Source organism: Poecilia reticulata, linkage group LG1 (assembly GCF_000633615.1).
Source record: "Poecilia reticulata strain Guanapo linkage group LG1, Guppy_female_1.0+MT, whole genome shotgun sequence".
Taxonomy (NCBI): Eukaryota; Metazoa; Chordata; class Actinopteri; order Cyprinodontiformes; family Poeciliidae; genus Poecilia; species Poecilia reticulata.
In genome coordinates this window covers 23663695-23675818 of record NC_024331.1, presented here as the reverse complement: position 1 = coordinate 23675818, position 12124 = coordinate 23663695, and the positions used below count along the sequence as shown (strand labels likewise).

Genomic DNA, 12124 nt, shown 5'->3' with positions numbered 1-12124 from the left:
ACACCTGCAGGCACGCATTGTGTAATCACAGTCGATAAATTCCGCCCAAAATTACAAACGCGCACCCGCCTTTTTTCCGTCACTCCGACCTGCAGAAGAACAAGCAAAGGATGGAAATCTGAATGAACTGCCCTTTGAAGACGCCAACGTTTACAAATCGCCCGCTTTATTCGCTTCTAGCTCTGATTGGTCAGATGTTGATGTTGCCACTGCGAGAGCGTAGTAACAGAGTTGATGCTCCTCCTATTTTACCATATATGGACGAACAACGCCTACTGGGAGAGTTGTGATTGGCTAGCGTATTCTCTTTCCAATGTTTGTAAATTTTAGACTAGGGGGACACCGCAGTTTGGATCTCAGCGCGCAAATGTATTTTTTAAAGGTTGATAAACTTTTCTCGTTTGAATTGTATTTAAAAATAACTGGGCACTAGAAGCAACGGGTTGTGGAGACTTGACGACGCTTGGTATCTCAACGGACTGAATAAGGTAGGCACAGAAACCTTTATGGTTGATAAACCGTTAGCCTTTAGCTCGGATGCTACTTGTTATTAACATTCAGTCTATATGAATTATCTCTGTCGAGATGGCATATATTTCCCTTCACCAGTGCGGTTTAACCGTATATTTTGTTAAAACACCCCGGCGTTGCAGCTGTACGCAACAACCCAGTAATATGGCGTCAGCGGAGAACTACAAGTTACGTTAGCCGGATGCTGTAGTAAGGTTAGCTAGGGGTAGCCGACATTATCATCCCGGCTTTTCGAAATAACCTGTCAATTCCTTCATCTTAATGAAATATTTCAGTTTGAGTTTTGATGTGACTCTGCTCCGTGTCTTATCCAGCAGCAGAAACCCAGAGTATAATGGTCCTGAGTCAGATGGACGCGGGGAAAGCTTTGACGGCGGCAGCAGCCAAAGGGAATGCCGATGAGGTGCAGAGGATCCTGGAGGAATGCAGAGTGCATCCCGATACTCCCAACGAGTTCGGTCGGACCGCGCTGCAGGTAAACACCGTCATTTATGTTCACACATCATGAATCGGTTTCAGAACTATTATCTCCTGAATATGAGCCGAGGATAAATCCATTTGGTCGCTGTGTTTATGGGTTATTTCCGATGTCCGCCCTGTTATGTTAACGGAAATTACATAATCCCTACTTCACATTTTATATTTTTTCATTTAGTTTGAGTGGGTTCTTTATTACCAATGCCATTTTTTTTTCTTTGGGATTTACCGTTTAATCCCCAATTTACAGAATTATTGCCGCTGATCATTTCGTATTTTTTTAGCTTTGGTTCTTGGGATCCGACTTTTTCGGCTACGAAAAGGCGTCGACTGTTGTTGGATACTGTGTAGTTAAATGATGGCATATCAGTTTATTTTTGTTTGTAGCAGGGACGTACTTAGAATTTAAAGCATCCACTGTACACACATACTGCTGGAAGCTGTATGTATGTCCAAAATACCCCAGAAAAAAAAAAAAAAAGATCCATATATGCTGGACTCGTCATGTTCTGAAACATCATGTGCAAACATGTTTAATTCTAAAAAGTCTGTAACTACAAATGAAAACTACAAAGACGTGACATGATAAATGAGCATTATAGCAGCAACCACTTTTCACTTTGACTTCCATATAAAGCATAGTCATAGTCTATCACAAAATATGTTTTTGACTTCCAAAAAGACATTGTTTTTGGCATATCTAAATTTGGTTTGACCAGGTAGATTTCAATGTAATTCTTTTCAGAAAATAAAATGCAACACCTGTATTTGAGCATATTTATCAGATTATTTTTGTAATTCATTAAAATTCTGAAGTAATGAGCAAATGTATAATACATTATTATTAAATGAGTTGCTTGAAGTTTTGAAATTGATTGATTTAGAAAGGGACAAAATGGAAACACATTGGTACGAATCGGGTTTATAAATTTAAATAGAAGTGAATTTATTTTGAGCTTTCAGGACCTTTTTCTTTATTGTTACCGTAGTAGAAGTAGTAGTGGTAGTAATATTTCAGCTAAGGTATTTGGATTTCCAAATATAAAAGTTTTAGTTCAGAGTTATCTATTATTATTATTATTGTTATTGGGGGAACATCTTGAGATGTTAAATATTGGAGCGACTATACATAAAGGCTTAGTTTAACATAAGCTTATAATGAACAAACATTTGGAAAATGTACTTACAAATTTCAAACGTTTTGTGAAAAAATGACATGTTGATATTTGTAGTAAATGCAGTGAATAGAGTTGGGTACTTACTGACATAAAGCTGAGAAAATAAGAGGTCTTTGACTGTATAGCTCACCAATTTACACAAAGGTGTTTTAAAATGATTATGTGCTCTACATTCATCTTATTTAACATCTCCTCTCAGGTGATGATGATGGGGAGCTCCAAAGTAGCAAGGTTGCTGCTGGAAAAAGGAGCTGAGCCCAACGTCCAGGACAAACACGGCATAGCGCCTGTCCATGATGCAGCACAGACGGGCTTCCTGGAGACCCTGCAGGTCCTGGTGGAGCACGGGGCTTCAGTGAACATCCAGGACCAGAACGGCGCCCTCCCCATCCACATCGCCATACGAGAAGGCCACCGGGATGTCGTGGAGTTCTTGGCTCCACGGTCCGACCTGAAACATGCCAACGTCAGTGGTCAAACAGCAATAGACGTTGCCCGATCTCTGGGTGAGCTGGATATGATGAACTCACTTTTTGCTCATATTCACAGTTAGTAAGAATTAATCCTCTGCGTAACTCAAACCTCACTTTTTTTTTCATTTTCTTTTTCTTTTTTTTTTTGCTTTGTACCTGGTAACTTGAATACATGAATTTGGTTTTTGGTAGCTGAGCATTAAAATGTGACGGGACGTGATGTCTTGGCAGCTTCTTTTCAGTGGATTGGTGGCTATATACTGTAGACACCTTTTGCACAGTGCAGTTTAGGCACCTTATATTTACATTCTTTCCCTGTTAATTGGGAGTGCACATTTGTAGATAGTTGTCCTCCAGTGTTATGTGATTTTTTTTTACATTATTTCCATTGTGTGTATAAATTGTAACAGTTTCTACACATGTTTTTTTTTTTTTTTTTTTTTTTTTTACAAAAATGAAATGGTGCACCCTGATTGCTTTGCATAGTTGTGTTTCTCTTAATTAGATGGACTTTGAATTTACTCTTATTTATTGTTGGAAGAGGAATTAATATTCCTGTGACTTTGTAAATAGCAACATTTGATGTGATTTGTTGAAATGTTATTTATATAAATACCTTTAAGACAAAAGTGAGATTATTCACTTTAATATTTGAAGAAAGCACAAAATAAAGTTATGAACTTTAAGTCTCATTGTCTCTCATTGTCTTTTTTTTAATTTATTTAATCTTGAGCTTGCTCTCCTTTTGGTATTTCAAAATAAAATGACAAAATAGATGACCGGTTTCTTTAGTGTCTTTCTAGTATTTGTGAGCAGTATACATGCTGATAATCAGAGGTTTTGATCCATACTGTTCTTTTTAAATATTTTTTGAGTTTTAACACCTCATCAAGGTGATCCATCAATGACGAAGCTGAAAAGTGCAAAATGGAATGCACAGAACCAGAAAACCCTGTTTAAAGGTCACAAAGATAACTGCTCTGCAGCTAAAACTGAATGAGAGTCCTGTTTTTGTTACAGACCCTAGGTAACCGAGGCACAGTTTGCTGCCGTTTGTGCTCAGGGCTCTCACGGCACAATGGCTATTTTGTTTGCCTGTGCGCCTCCTTCTTCACCAGAAGAGAGAGCAGATACAGTTCAGCTACTGTGCTGCTGTGTTCTTTGTGTTGAAGTGCGTATTCACAGGTCACTTGCAGGGCCTTCCAAAAGTATTCAGACCTGCAGCAGTAACTGCAGTGAACGGTAACTACAACGTATTGACTCAGGAGAACGGAAAATTGAGGTGATGCAAACCACAATTTCCAGATTGGCATCACCTCACAGTTTTGTGCTACTTGGTATTGGTCTATTGCTTCAAAATCCAAATTAAAATGCTTACATGGCAGAATCAAACTCAAGTGGTACAAAGGCATTTCTAATTCTTCAGCTTCTGATGACTTGTATTTTAACTTGAAGTTTATAACTAGACCAGCTAAAATTGTAATATTTCTGAGTGCTAATGGTAGAAAGTCATTAGACTTTCTACCATTTAATTTTGAGAAACAGCATTTAAACATTGAGAAACAGCATTTAATTTGTATGCGCCATAAAACAGCTGAAACAATGAGCTCCTTTAGATCAAATCTAAAGCTGTTTAGAATTTCATTTGATTCGGTGATCAATATATTTGTATATTTGATGATTATTCTTAATGACTTTGATGGTGGCATTTGACAAAATTCAATGTTTATTGCTTGTTTATTATTAATTGGTTGCTATTTTTTTGTGAAATACGAATAAACTTTATTAGTAAAGGAGTCAGATTGAGACAATCAACCAGACACTGGCTAGAGCTCAGTTGCTCAACTGGGTTGAAGCTGGGTGTGCTGTGTGTGCAAATACTTCCAGAGTCAACATCTACACTTATAAGGTCCATTTTCTTATTTTTTTTTGTAAAGCAAATTAAGCTTCTTAAAGAAATCCTGCTTTTAGATCCTCAGAAGGGTTACAAGAATGGGCATGTCAAAAACATGACTATCAAAACCACCTAGTGCTGAGACCTCTGTGGAAAATGAAACTAAAAACTGTGCTTCAGTCTCTTAACATATTTTCTCCCAGCATTCCACTGTTTTTAGCTCCATCCATTTCCCCCCTCAGATCTGACCAGCTTTGTCAATCCCACAGGAGAACAGCATCCTCACAGCATGATGTTGCCACCATCATGTTTTATTGTGGGGAACAGAGTATTTAGGGTGATGGGCAGTTCTGGTTTTCTGACAGTCTAACGTAGACTAAAGCGTTTTTGTCTCATCTGACCAGGTGATAAAATCGGGGGGTGTTGTATCGAAGCTTTAAATCACTTTTCTAGACCTATCAGTTTAAGTCACTGCTCATGCGTTTGTAGTTTGAAGTTACGGAATATTTATTTTGTGGATTATGGAATGAAGAGTTCCCAGTGAAATATGAAAATATTTTTTTTTAATCTAAAGCTGATTAAAACATTCCCACAACTTTCTGTCTAATACCGGTGGCACACTTCATCACCCCCTTAACTACAACAGAAAAGACACAGGGTAATGATTTACCTGGTATGGTGGCATTTGGCACATACTGTGCAGCTACTGTTGTTCAAACTACTCCAAAACTCCTCAGTTACACCCAGATAACAATCTATATTATACCAAGAGGGCGGGCCAGTGTTACATTATTTTTCTTCTTTTGCTCTTTTTCTTCTTCTTTCCTTTGGTTTGTTATTTTGTTTGTATTTTCTATAAATTCACGTAAAGCACTTTGAATTGCCTTGTTGCTGAAAATGTGCTATAAATAAAATTACCTTACCTTACATTTTACAGAAGAGGTATTTCTGTTTTGACTGCTAGGCTTTTGTTTTTTAGTCATGCTCTGCAAGCCAGAACACGAATAATAGACTTGCAGGTACAGAGCAGAAACAGAAAAATGCACTGTGTTTCGGGTTGCTGAGTTTGACCTTCGATACACTTAGAGGGAAAATTATGAATTAATAAATGGAGAAAGAATGTAATTAAAAAAAAAAAACTTTGTATTTAACCATTTAGTATTATGATATTCAGATTAGTAATCAGAATAGTCTGTTGTATTTCTAATGCAACAACACGTACTTACAATTAAAGAAATAATATACAATTAAATTAAAACTTAAGTGTATTGGTGTTTGTCTCAAATGTCTCCCTTTTTCTCTATGTCTCCTAAATGGGGGCAACATGACTCAACACAGTGAAGGACACTCCTCTCTGGGCAGTAAAACCCTGTTCTGCAGGATACAGCACAAACCTCCACAGTCAAAAACAGCTTAGGTCTGTCTGAGTCCTTATTCTGTGCAAAATAAGGTAAAATTTGTAAACCTTTTGAGAACTATTGTATGAGCTGGACCATGCCCCGCCCCCTCACCACCCAACCATCCCAAAAAAATAAAAACAAACAAGAAACAAGCTCTGTAAAAAAGATATTTTAATAAAAGTAGGCACTTGCATATGTGTTTTTCTAAAACACATATGTAATACACATGTTTTTCCACAATTAAAACACTTTCCTCAAAGCAAGCCAGAACACAACTGGCCACCATGATTTTCTTTGTTTGCGACTATCCTCAGCTTTCAGTCTCGGCCTTGACTCAGCTTCTTTCGTAAGCCTGATGGCAACAAGTCGAACAGGCTGTCCTCTACTACCAGTCCAGTGCATCTCAGAAGAGGACACTCCCCTATCTCCAAAGGCACAGAGTCCAACCGGTTTCCCTTAATATCCAGCCGCGCAAGCTGGGCCAGGTTTCCCACTTTGGGGCTAAGATGTGAAAGACAGTTGTTACTCAGAACCAGAGTTTTTATTCGTTTACAGGAGAAGAGCTCCTCTGGCAGAGACTCTAGAGAGTTGAAGGCAGCAGAAAAGAACTGAAGACCCGATAGTATGTTCACTTCCGAAGGAATAGATGTGATCTGATTGTGGGAGATGTCGAGATGCCTTAGCCGGGTGCAGTAGAACAGTCGAGACGGGAGCTTTTTCAGCTTGTTCCAGCTTATGTCCAGCGTCTCCAGTGTGTGCAGCTTAGCGATGTGATCAGGAATGTACGTGATTTTATTGTGCCACAGACGGAGCGTCACCAAACGCCGGCAATGCTGCAGACTCAGGATCTCTTCCACAGTGCAAAGCTTATTTTCCTTCAGGTCTAGCTCCTGTAGATTGTTCAGGCTGAAAACAGCGCTAGGGATACGCTCCAGCTCACAGCCTGATAGCTCTAAGGAAACCAAGTTTGTTAGCTTCTTCAGGGTGCTAAATGCTTGGAGCTTGACCCCTTCGTTGTGGATGCGCAATGCCTGCAACTGTGACGCCAGGTCACCAACGTTGGGTGGTATCTTTCGTAGGTTGGACCGTAGACTGAGGAGTCTCAAATTACTGAGATCTCGCAGAGATTCCAAGTTGGCACTTTTCGACACCTCGTTAGTTAAAGGACCAGTCAGATATAACTCCTCCAGAGAATGGAGGGTATACATCCACAAAGGGATCTCCTCTGAACTTTCAAAAGCAAGACGTAGAACCTTTAATTGTTCTTTAAGGTGGTTCAGGGCAAGCAGTTGCATCTTAGCTGGACAGTAGATCAAAGACAACTCCTGCAAAGAATCCAGCTTTGCCACACCAGCTGGAATTGTGACATTTTTAACTTGCTCCAGTCTGAGTGATTCAATTTCTGTGATTTCAAAGACGGTGTCTGGAAGGCCTGGTAGTCCCATAAGACAGAGTTCCAAGTTATCTTTGGAGTTCTTAGAAAGGTGGGCGCGCAGCTTTCTGTTGGTCCACTCGTAGTTCAGGTTGAGTTGATGGAGGTGGCTCTCGCTTACCTCAGAAAGAAAGACGGCAAACCTTTTAGGATACAGAGCATCATACTGGTCCACCAGATGAAACAAGAAAGCAAAGTCGTTCTTTACATCCGGTATGTCAATCACACCCGTTTCCAGTCTGATGTGCTCAAAGGAGTACTCCTTCAAAGGTCGGTGGAACACCCAATATAAGGTGTAGATGCAAATAAATCCATACACTCCTACGAAGCAGAAGTAGCAGTAAGCAAGCTTGGAGAAAAGATGAGCTTTGGTGTGGGTACAGCAAAAGATATGAAACCCAGTCAGGTCAGGAGGGACATCACAGAGCACAATTACTTCAATATTTTGTACCAGCACTGCAGTGTATACAATGATAATAAGGAACTTGAAGACTTTGAGAGATGTTTGTAGCACATACATAAGGTATAAGATGTCTGCTTCCTCTACATGGGTTCGAAACTTCTTCACCTTTTCAAAGAGAGCTTTGGCCTGCTCTCCCTCCTTTTTGTCCAACACAGAAGGAGTAGGCTGGGGGTCCTGGACTTTCTTTTCCGAATTAGACTTGACAGAGGTGGAGCGAAGAAGTCCTATATTCTCCTCCTCGTCTGCTCTGTGGTCTTTGAAATCCTTCGACATGGTGCTCCTCCTCAAACTGACCAGCTTCTCCTCTCCTCTTTCCTCTGAAACTTCACTCAGGGCCCTCGTGGTCCAGGGTGAGTCAAAGCACTTCCCCAGAATGTTGACAAAAAGGTCAATTTTAGAAGATGTCCCAGGGAATTTGAACCAGAAGCTGCTTGCTACCATGAAGATCATAGAGTGGATCACCACAAGGTATGGGAAGTACTTCGCATACCAGTGCACAAACCTCTCATAGCAATATTGGTTAACAAACAAGTATTGGTGAATGTCCAGGTTATTCTTGCGACCGAACAGCTCCGTGACGATGTGGCTGTCACTGTTGTTACTGCTGTAGTCAATGATGTAGCTGCAGTCTACTGCCTCATTCTTCGGGCTGGTGATATGGCTGGGCAGACATGCGATCTTGTCCTGGGTAAGCTGTGGAAATTAAATAGAAAATGTTCTGTAAATGAGCTAGAAACGAAAGATTAAAATAAATAATGTGTGGCAATGCATTCTGATAAAATCCCCAAATTATTAATAATGTGAAATAAACCACATTTTCACAGTTTAAGTGTTGGGATTCTGGTTTTCTGCACTTCCTCTCTTTTAACTGCAAACTTCTGTATGCTGTATAAATATTCATGAGGCCCTGTTTTTGTAGGAGTTTTACCTGTTATCTTTTGATCAACATACACCTACAGTACATAGAAAAAAACAACCCCCCCCCCTCCCCCCTTTGGATGTTTTAACAATTTTATTACTTTTAAAAATCAATCAAGACCTGGCTTTTTTTTTCACAAAAAAAACCTTTTTAATTTCCACATTAAAACTGATTTCTACAAAATTAGGGCAATTAAATAAACATATGTAACATGACGTAAGTCACTATAAAAAAACAGTCTCTTTAGCAATCTTCCCAGGGTCTTCAGAGGAGTAACAGGCCCACGGCATCATAGAACCTCCACCATACTTTCTGTCATCTGACCAAAGCGCATGGTTCCAGTTAAGATCCAAGAAGAGTGTAATGGAAAGATAGATTTTCTTTCCTGGCAGCCCCGCACCGTTCGAAAGGATTGTTTGTGGTGTCAATTGTGCCACAAGCAATTTTGTCTTAACATGATTGGTTGTTTTTTCCCTCCCCCTGAATAAATGCACTACAATTAAAGGTTGGATTTTTCAAAAGTTTTTAGTGTGACTGTGAGATAATGAAAAATGACTTAGGTTAAGTCCATTTGTATGTCTGTAGCTTATTAGAACAGAGTTACTAAATTATTCTTGATGTGTTTTCAAATGGCTTGGAGGTAAGAAACTGCACATATTTTTATGCTTTGCGCTGAGCCAGAAAAAAAGGGTGTGTGGGGAATTTAATATTGTGATACGTCATTCCGGGGTGCAACAACACGCCAAAAGAAGCTAATAATTAACCTCCCCAGGAATGTTAAGTTGTAGAAATTAGGTAACATGCAGTAAAATATCTTTCCTGATGGCAGATACCTCACCTGCAGGGTGCAGCCAAAGACACCAATCATGAGCATTGCAATGCACAGGTACTCTGACAGAACGTCCCACCATGGTTTCAGCACCCGGAACTGGGAGTTCTGCTCAATCCCGAGGCTTTTTAATTCACCCACTGGGATCATGCTGCTGCGCTCTGGTGATGGAAGAACAGTGGAGGTCAACATGGCTTTAAATTAATACCATCTGCCAAGACAGTTTCAAGGTTTGGTAGATATCACAAGAGAAATGACAGAGAAAAACTTGTGTTAAAACTCAAGGCTAAGTGTCTGCACCTTGGAATAAATAAAGTAGGGACCAGGGGTGCTGCTAGAAAGTTTTTCAAAGGGGGCCAGTGATAATCTTAGGCTTGACATACCAAAACCAAAAAAAAAAAACACAACAGAATTTCAGATTGTTTTCTAATGCTGTTTACATATGTAGATGTAAATATTGCCACATACAGACCTGGGAATGGGTGATAAATATTTAACAGTAGCACTCCGTTTAGTTGACAGATCAGAAATAAATGCTGCGACCTATTGAAACATGCATTCTCCTGTCTCACAATGCTGTAATCTGAACGTTTATATGGGTAACAATCAATGCCCTACCCACCTCCACACCTTGCTTATAATGACTGAATGGATGGATGTTGACCTAAAATGGAAAAACTAGTCAGACAAGAAGAAACAGCCCTCAGATAGGAGACAGTCAAATATGCCATAAGGAATTTGGTTTAAATGTGTTTACAAGTCCCCAGTGATGTCAACAAATAAAGATAATGCACCTATGACAGTACATTTTATCCAATCCCATTAGCAGTAGATACAAAAAGTCTTTCGATGACTAATTCAGCAATTCACCCTAAGGGGCTAAACTTTGCGAAGATCAACGGGAGCTCATAATGCACACAGTAACCCGAGCTGCGTTATTTCTAAAGTTTTCACATTAGTTTCGTTTCGCGTTATGGGTTCATAAAGTAAAGTAAAAGCGAACGGTGACTCAGCCAAGTGAGTCCGCCTTACCTGCGTTCGGAGAGTATCTGTTTGTGTCCGGTGATAGTTGGAGAACTTGTTTTTTTTATTTTTTCCATCACCTCATGGGAGCGCACCGGTGTGAAGTGAGGGACAAGTCACAGGAGAGTTCCGGTCAGACTTTCAAAGTAAACTCCAGTTCGCTAAAACTCACACATCGACACACCTGGAAGATAAGATCTAGACCGGAAACAAACTTTTTTTTTCCCTCCAGGCCAGTTTTGCTTGATGTGCGTGACTTCTCACTAGCTGCAGCTTGTGTGATACCCTGCTTTCAGTCTCCTGAAACCCCACTCTTCCTTCCCAACACTTTAGTGTTGTGTTAAAAAAAGACATACATTTGTATAATGGGGAAAAAATAGTCTTAATTTTTAAAGAGAAATATAATAAAGTTAATGTTAAAATCCAATTCAGTGCGGAGATTGAATTCGTGTCGAATCAGTCAACAGTTAAGTTTTACTTTGCATCTGTTTAATGATCAGATTAAAATCATTAATCTGATCTAATTAAATCAAATTAAAATCTAAAACGTGTTGAATAATCTCAACTTCAATCGCTACGCACTTCCTACACTGTTTAACACATTTTTACACGTTTTTTGTGATTCTTTTGGTTTTCTTTGGTGTAAGTGTGACTGAAAATATCAATAGCTTACTTGTAACTGTTCCACCCCATGGACTACTCTACAATCAGAACAGATTCTTTAAAACACTGCTGAAACTTTTGAGCTTTATAGAAAAGGCAATACAAACCTTTATTTTTCTGCCACATCCACTGATTTAGTTCAGGTTCATTCCCTGACCTCCCAGCCTTTGTCTTAATATCTCTTTCTCCAGACATTCCTGTACCCATCACCTGACCATTTCTGTCCGCAACGAATACTCTTTGTGATTTGTGAAGCATGCTAGTTTCTTCAGCTTTTAATAACCACTAACACCTCTGTTAATTTAAAATGTTCACAGTACCATCATATTCACACATTGCTTGGACTGTTTCAGTTTGTTGTTTCTTTGATGTTGGAATTAGGGGGCCGATTCCAATAGTTAAAGTCTGAGGTTTTTATCGGTTGTGACTTCAAAGGCAGTCCTTTAATGTGAAGGGCTTCCTTTCACATAAAATATAGTTACAGCTGCAAAAGTGTTGGGAAGTAAAATAAAATAAATACACATATTGCCAAGGTAACACAATCACTGTGAACTTAATAAATTCCACTGCGGTTTGAATTTGAATCAAGGTTGGCTGGTATTACAATTCCCAGATCCTTGTCACACTGAACACAGCATGAACAGCTCTTGCTTCTGTTTCAAGCTCTTCCTCTTCATTGCCTTGTCATTTGTATACATTTACCTTGCAAATAATTCATACCACCATTTCCTTTGAGTAGCTACTTCTGCAAGGATGCATTGCTCCGGGCTCCTTTATTTGGTGAGATTACAGCCTAAGACTCTTGTGAATGCACAGAGTGTGGGATGCTTCCTTTAGGATTA

The 12124-nt window shown here is 39.5% G+C and overlaps 2 protein-coding genes across 6 annotated transcripts; one reads left to right on the top strand and one right to left on the bottom strand.

The window, feature by feature from the left end:
* Window positions 1-28: 28 nt before the first annotated feature.
* cdkn2d (cyclin-dependent kinase inhibitor 2D (p19, inhibits CDK4)) lies at window positions 29-3345 on the top strand. 2 transcript variants are annotated; one of them, XM_017306780.1, is made up of 3 exons: window positions 29-488; window positions 849-1006; window positions 2386-3345. In XM_017306780.1, exons 2-3 carry the CDS (start codon window positions 866-868, stop codon window positions 2737-2739), a joined length of 495 nt encoding a protein of 164 aa, XP_017162269.1. In that variant the 5' UTR covers window positions 29-488; window positions 849-865; the 3' UTR covers window positions 2740-3345. The 2 variants fall into 2 exon arrangements, with proteins under 2 accessions (XP_017162269.1, XP_008413491.1); XM_008415269.2 differs by having other exon boundaries at window positions 846-1006.
* A 2762-nt stretch (window positions 3346-6107) lies between these two features.
* Window positions 6108-10731, bottom strand: LOC103468306 (volume-regulated anion channel subunit LRRC8C). 4 transcript variants are annotated; one of them, XM_008415282.2, is made up of 4 exons: window positions 10629-10731; window positions 10219-10260; window positions 9606-9757; window positions 6108-8541 (listed from the first exon to the last, which is right to left on the bottom strand). In XM_008415282.2, the coding sequence occupies exons 3-4, from the start codon at window positions 9744-9746 to the stop codon at window positions 6271-6273; spliced, it is 2412 nt and encodes an 803-aa protein (XP_008413504.1). In that variant the 5' UTR covers window positions 9747-9757; window positions 10219-10260; window positions 10629-10731; the 3' UTR covers window positions 6108-6270. The 4 variants fall into 4 exon arrangements, with proteins under 4 accessions (XP_008413504.1, XP_008413512.1, XP_008413520.1 ...); XM_008415290.2 differs by having other exon boundaries at window positions 10219-10274; window positions 10629-10710; XM_008415298.2 differs by lacking the exon at window positions 10219-10260 and having other exon boundaries at window positions 10629-10703.
* Between the last annotated feature and the right edge of the window lie 1393 nt (window positions 10732-12124).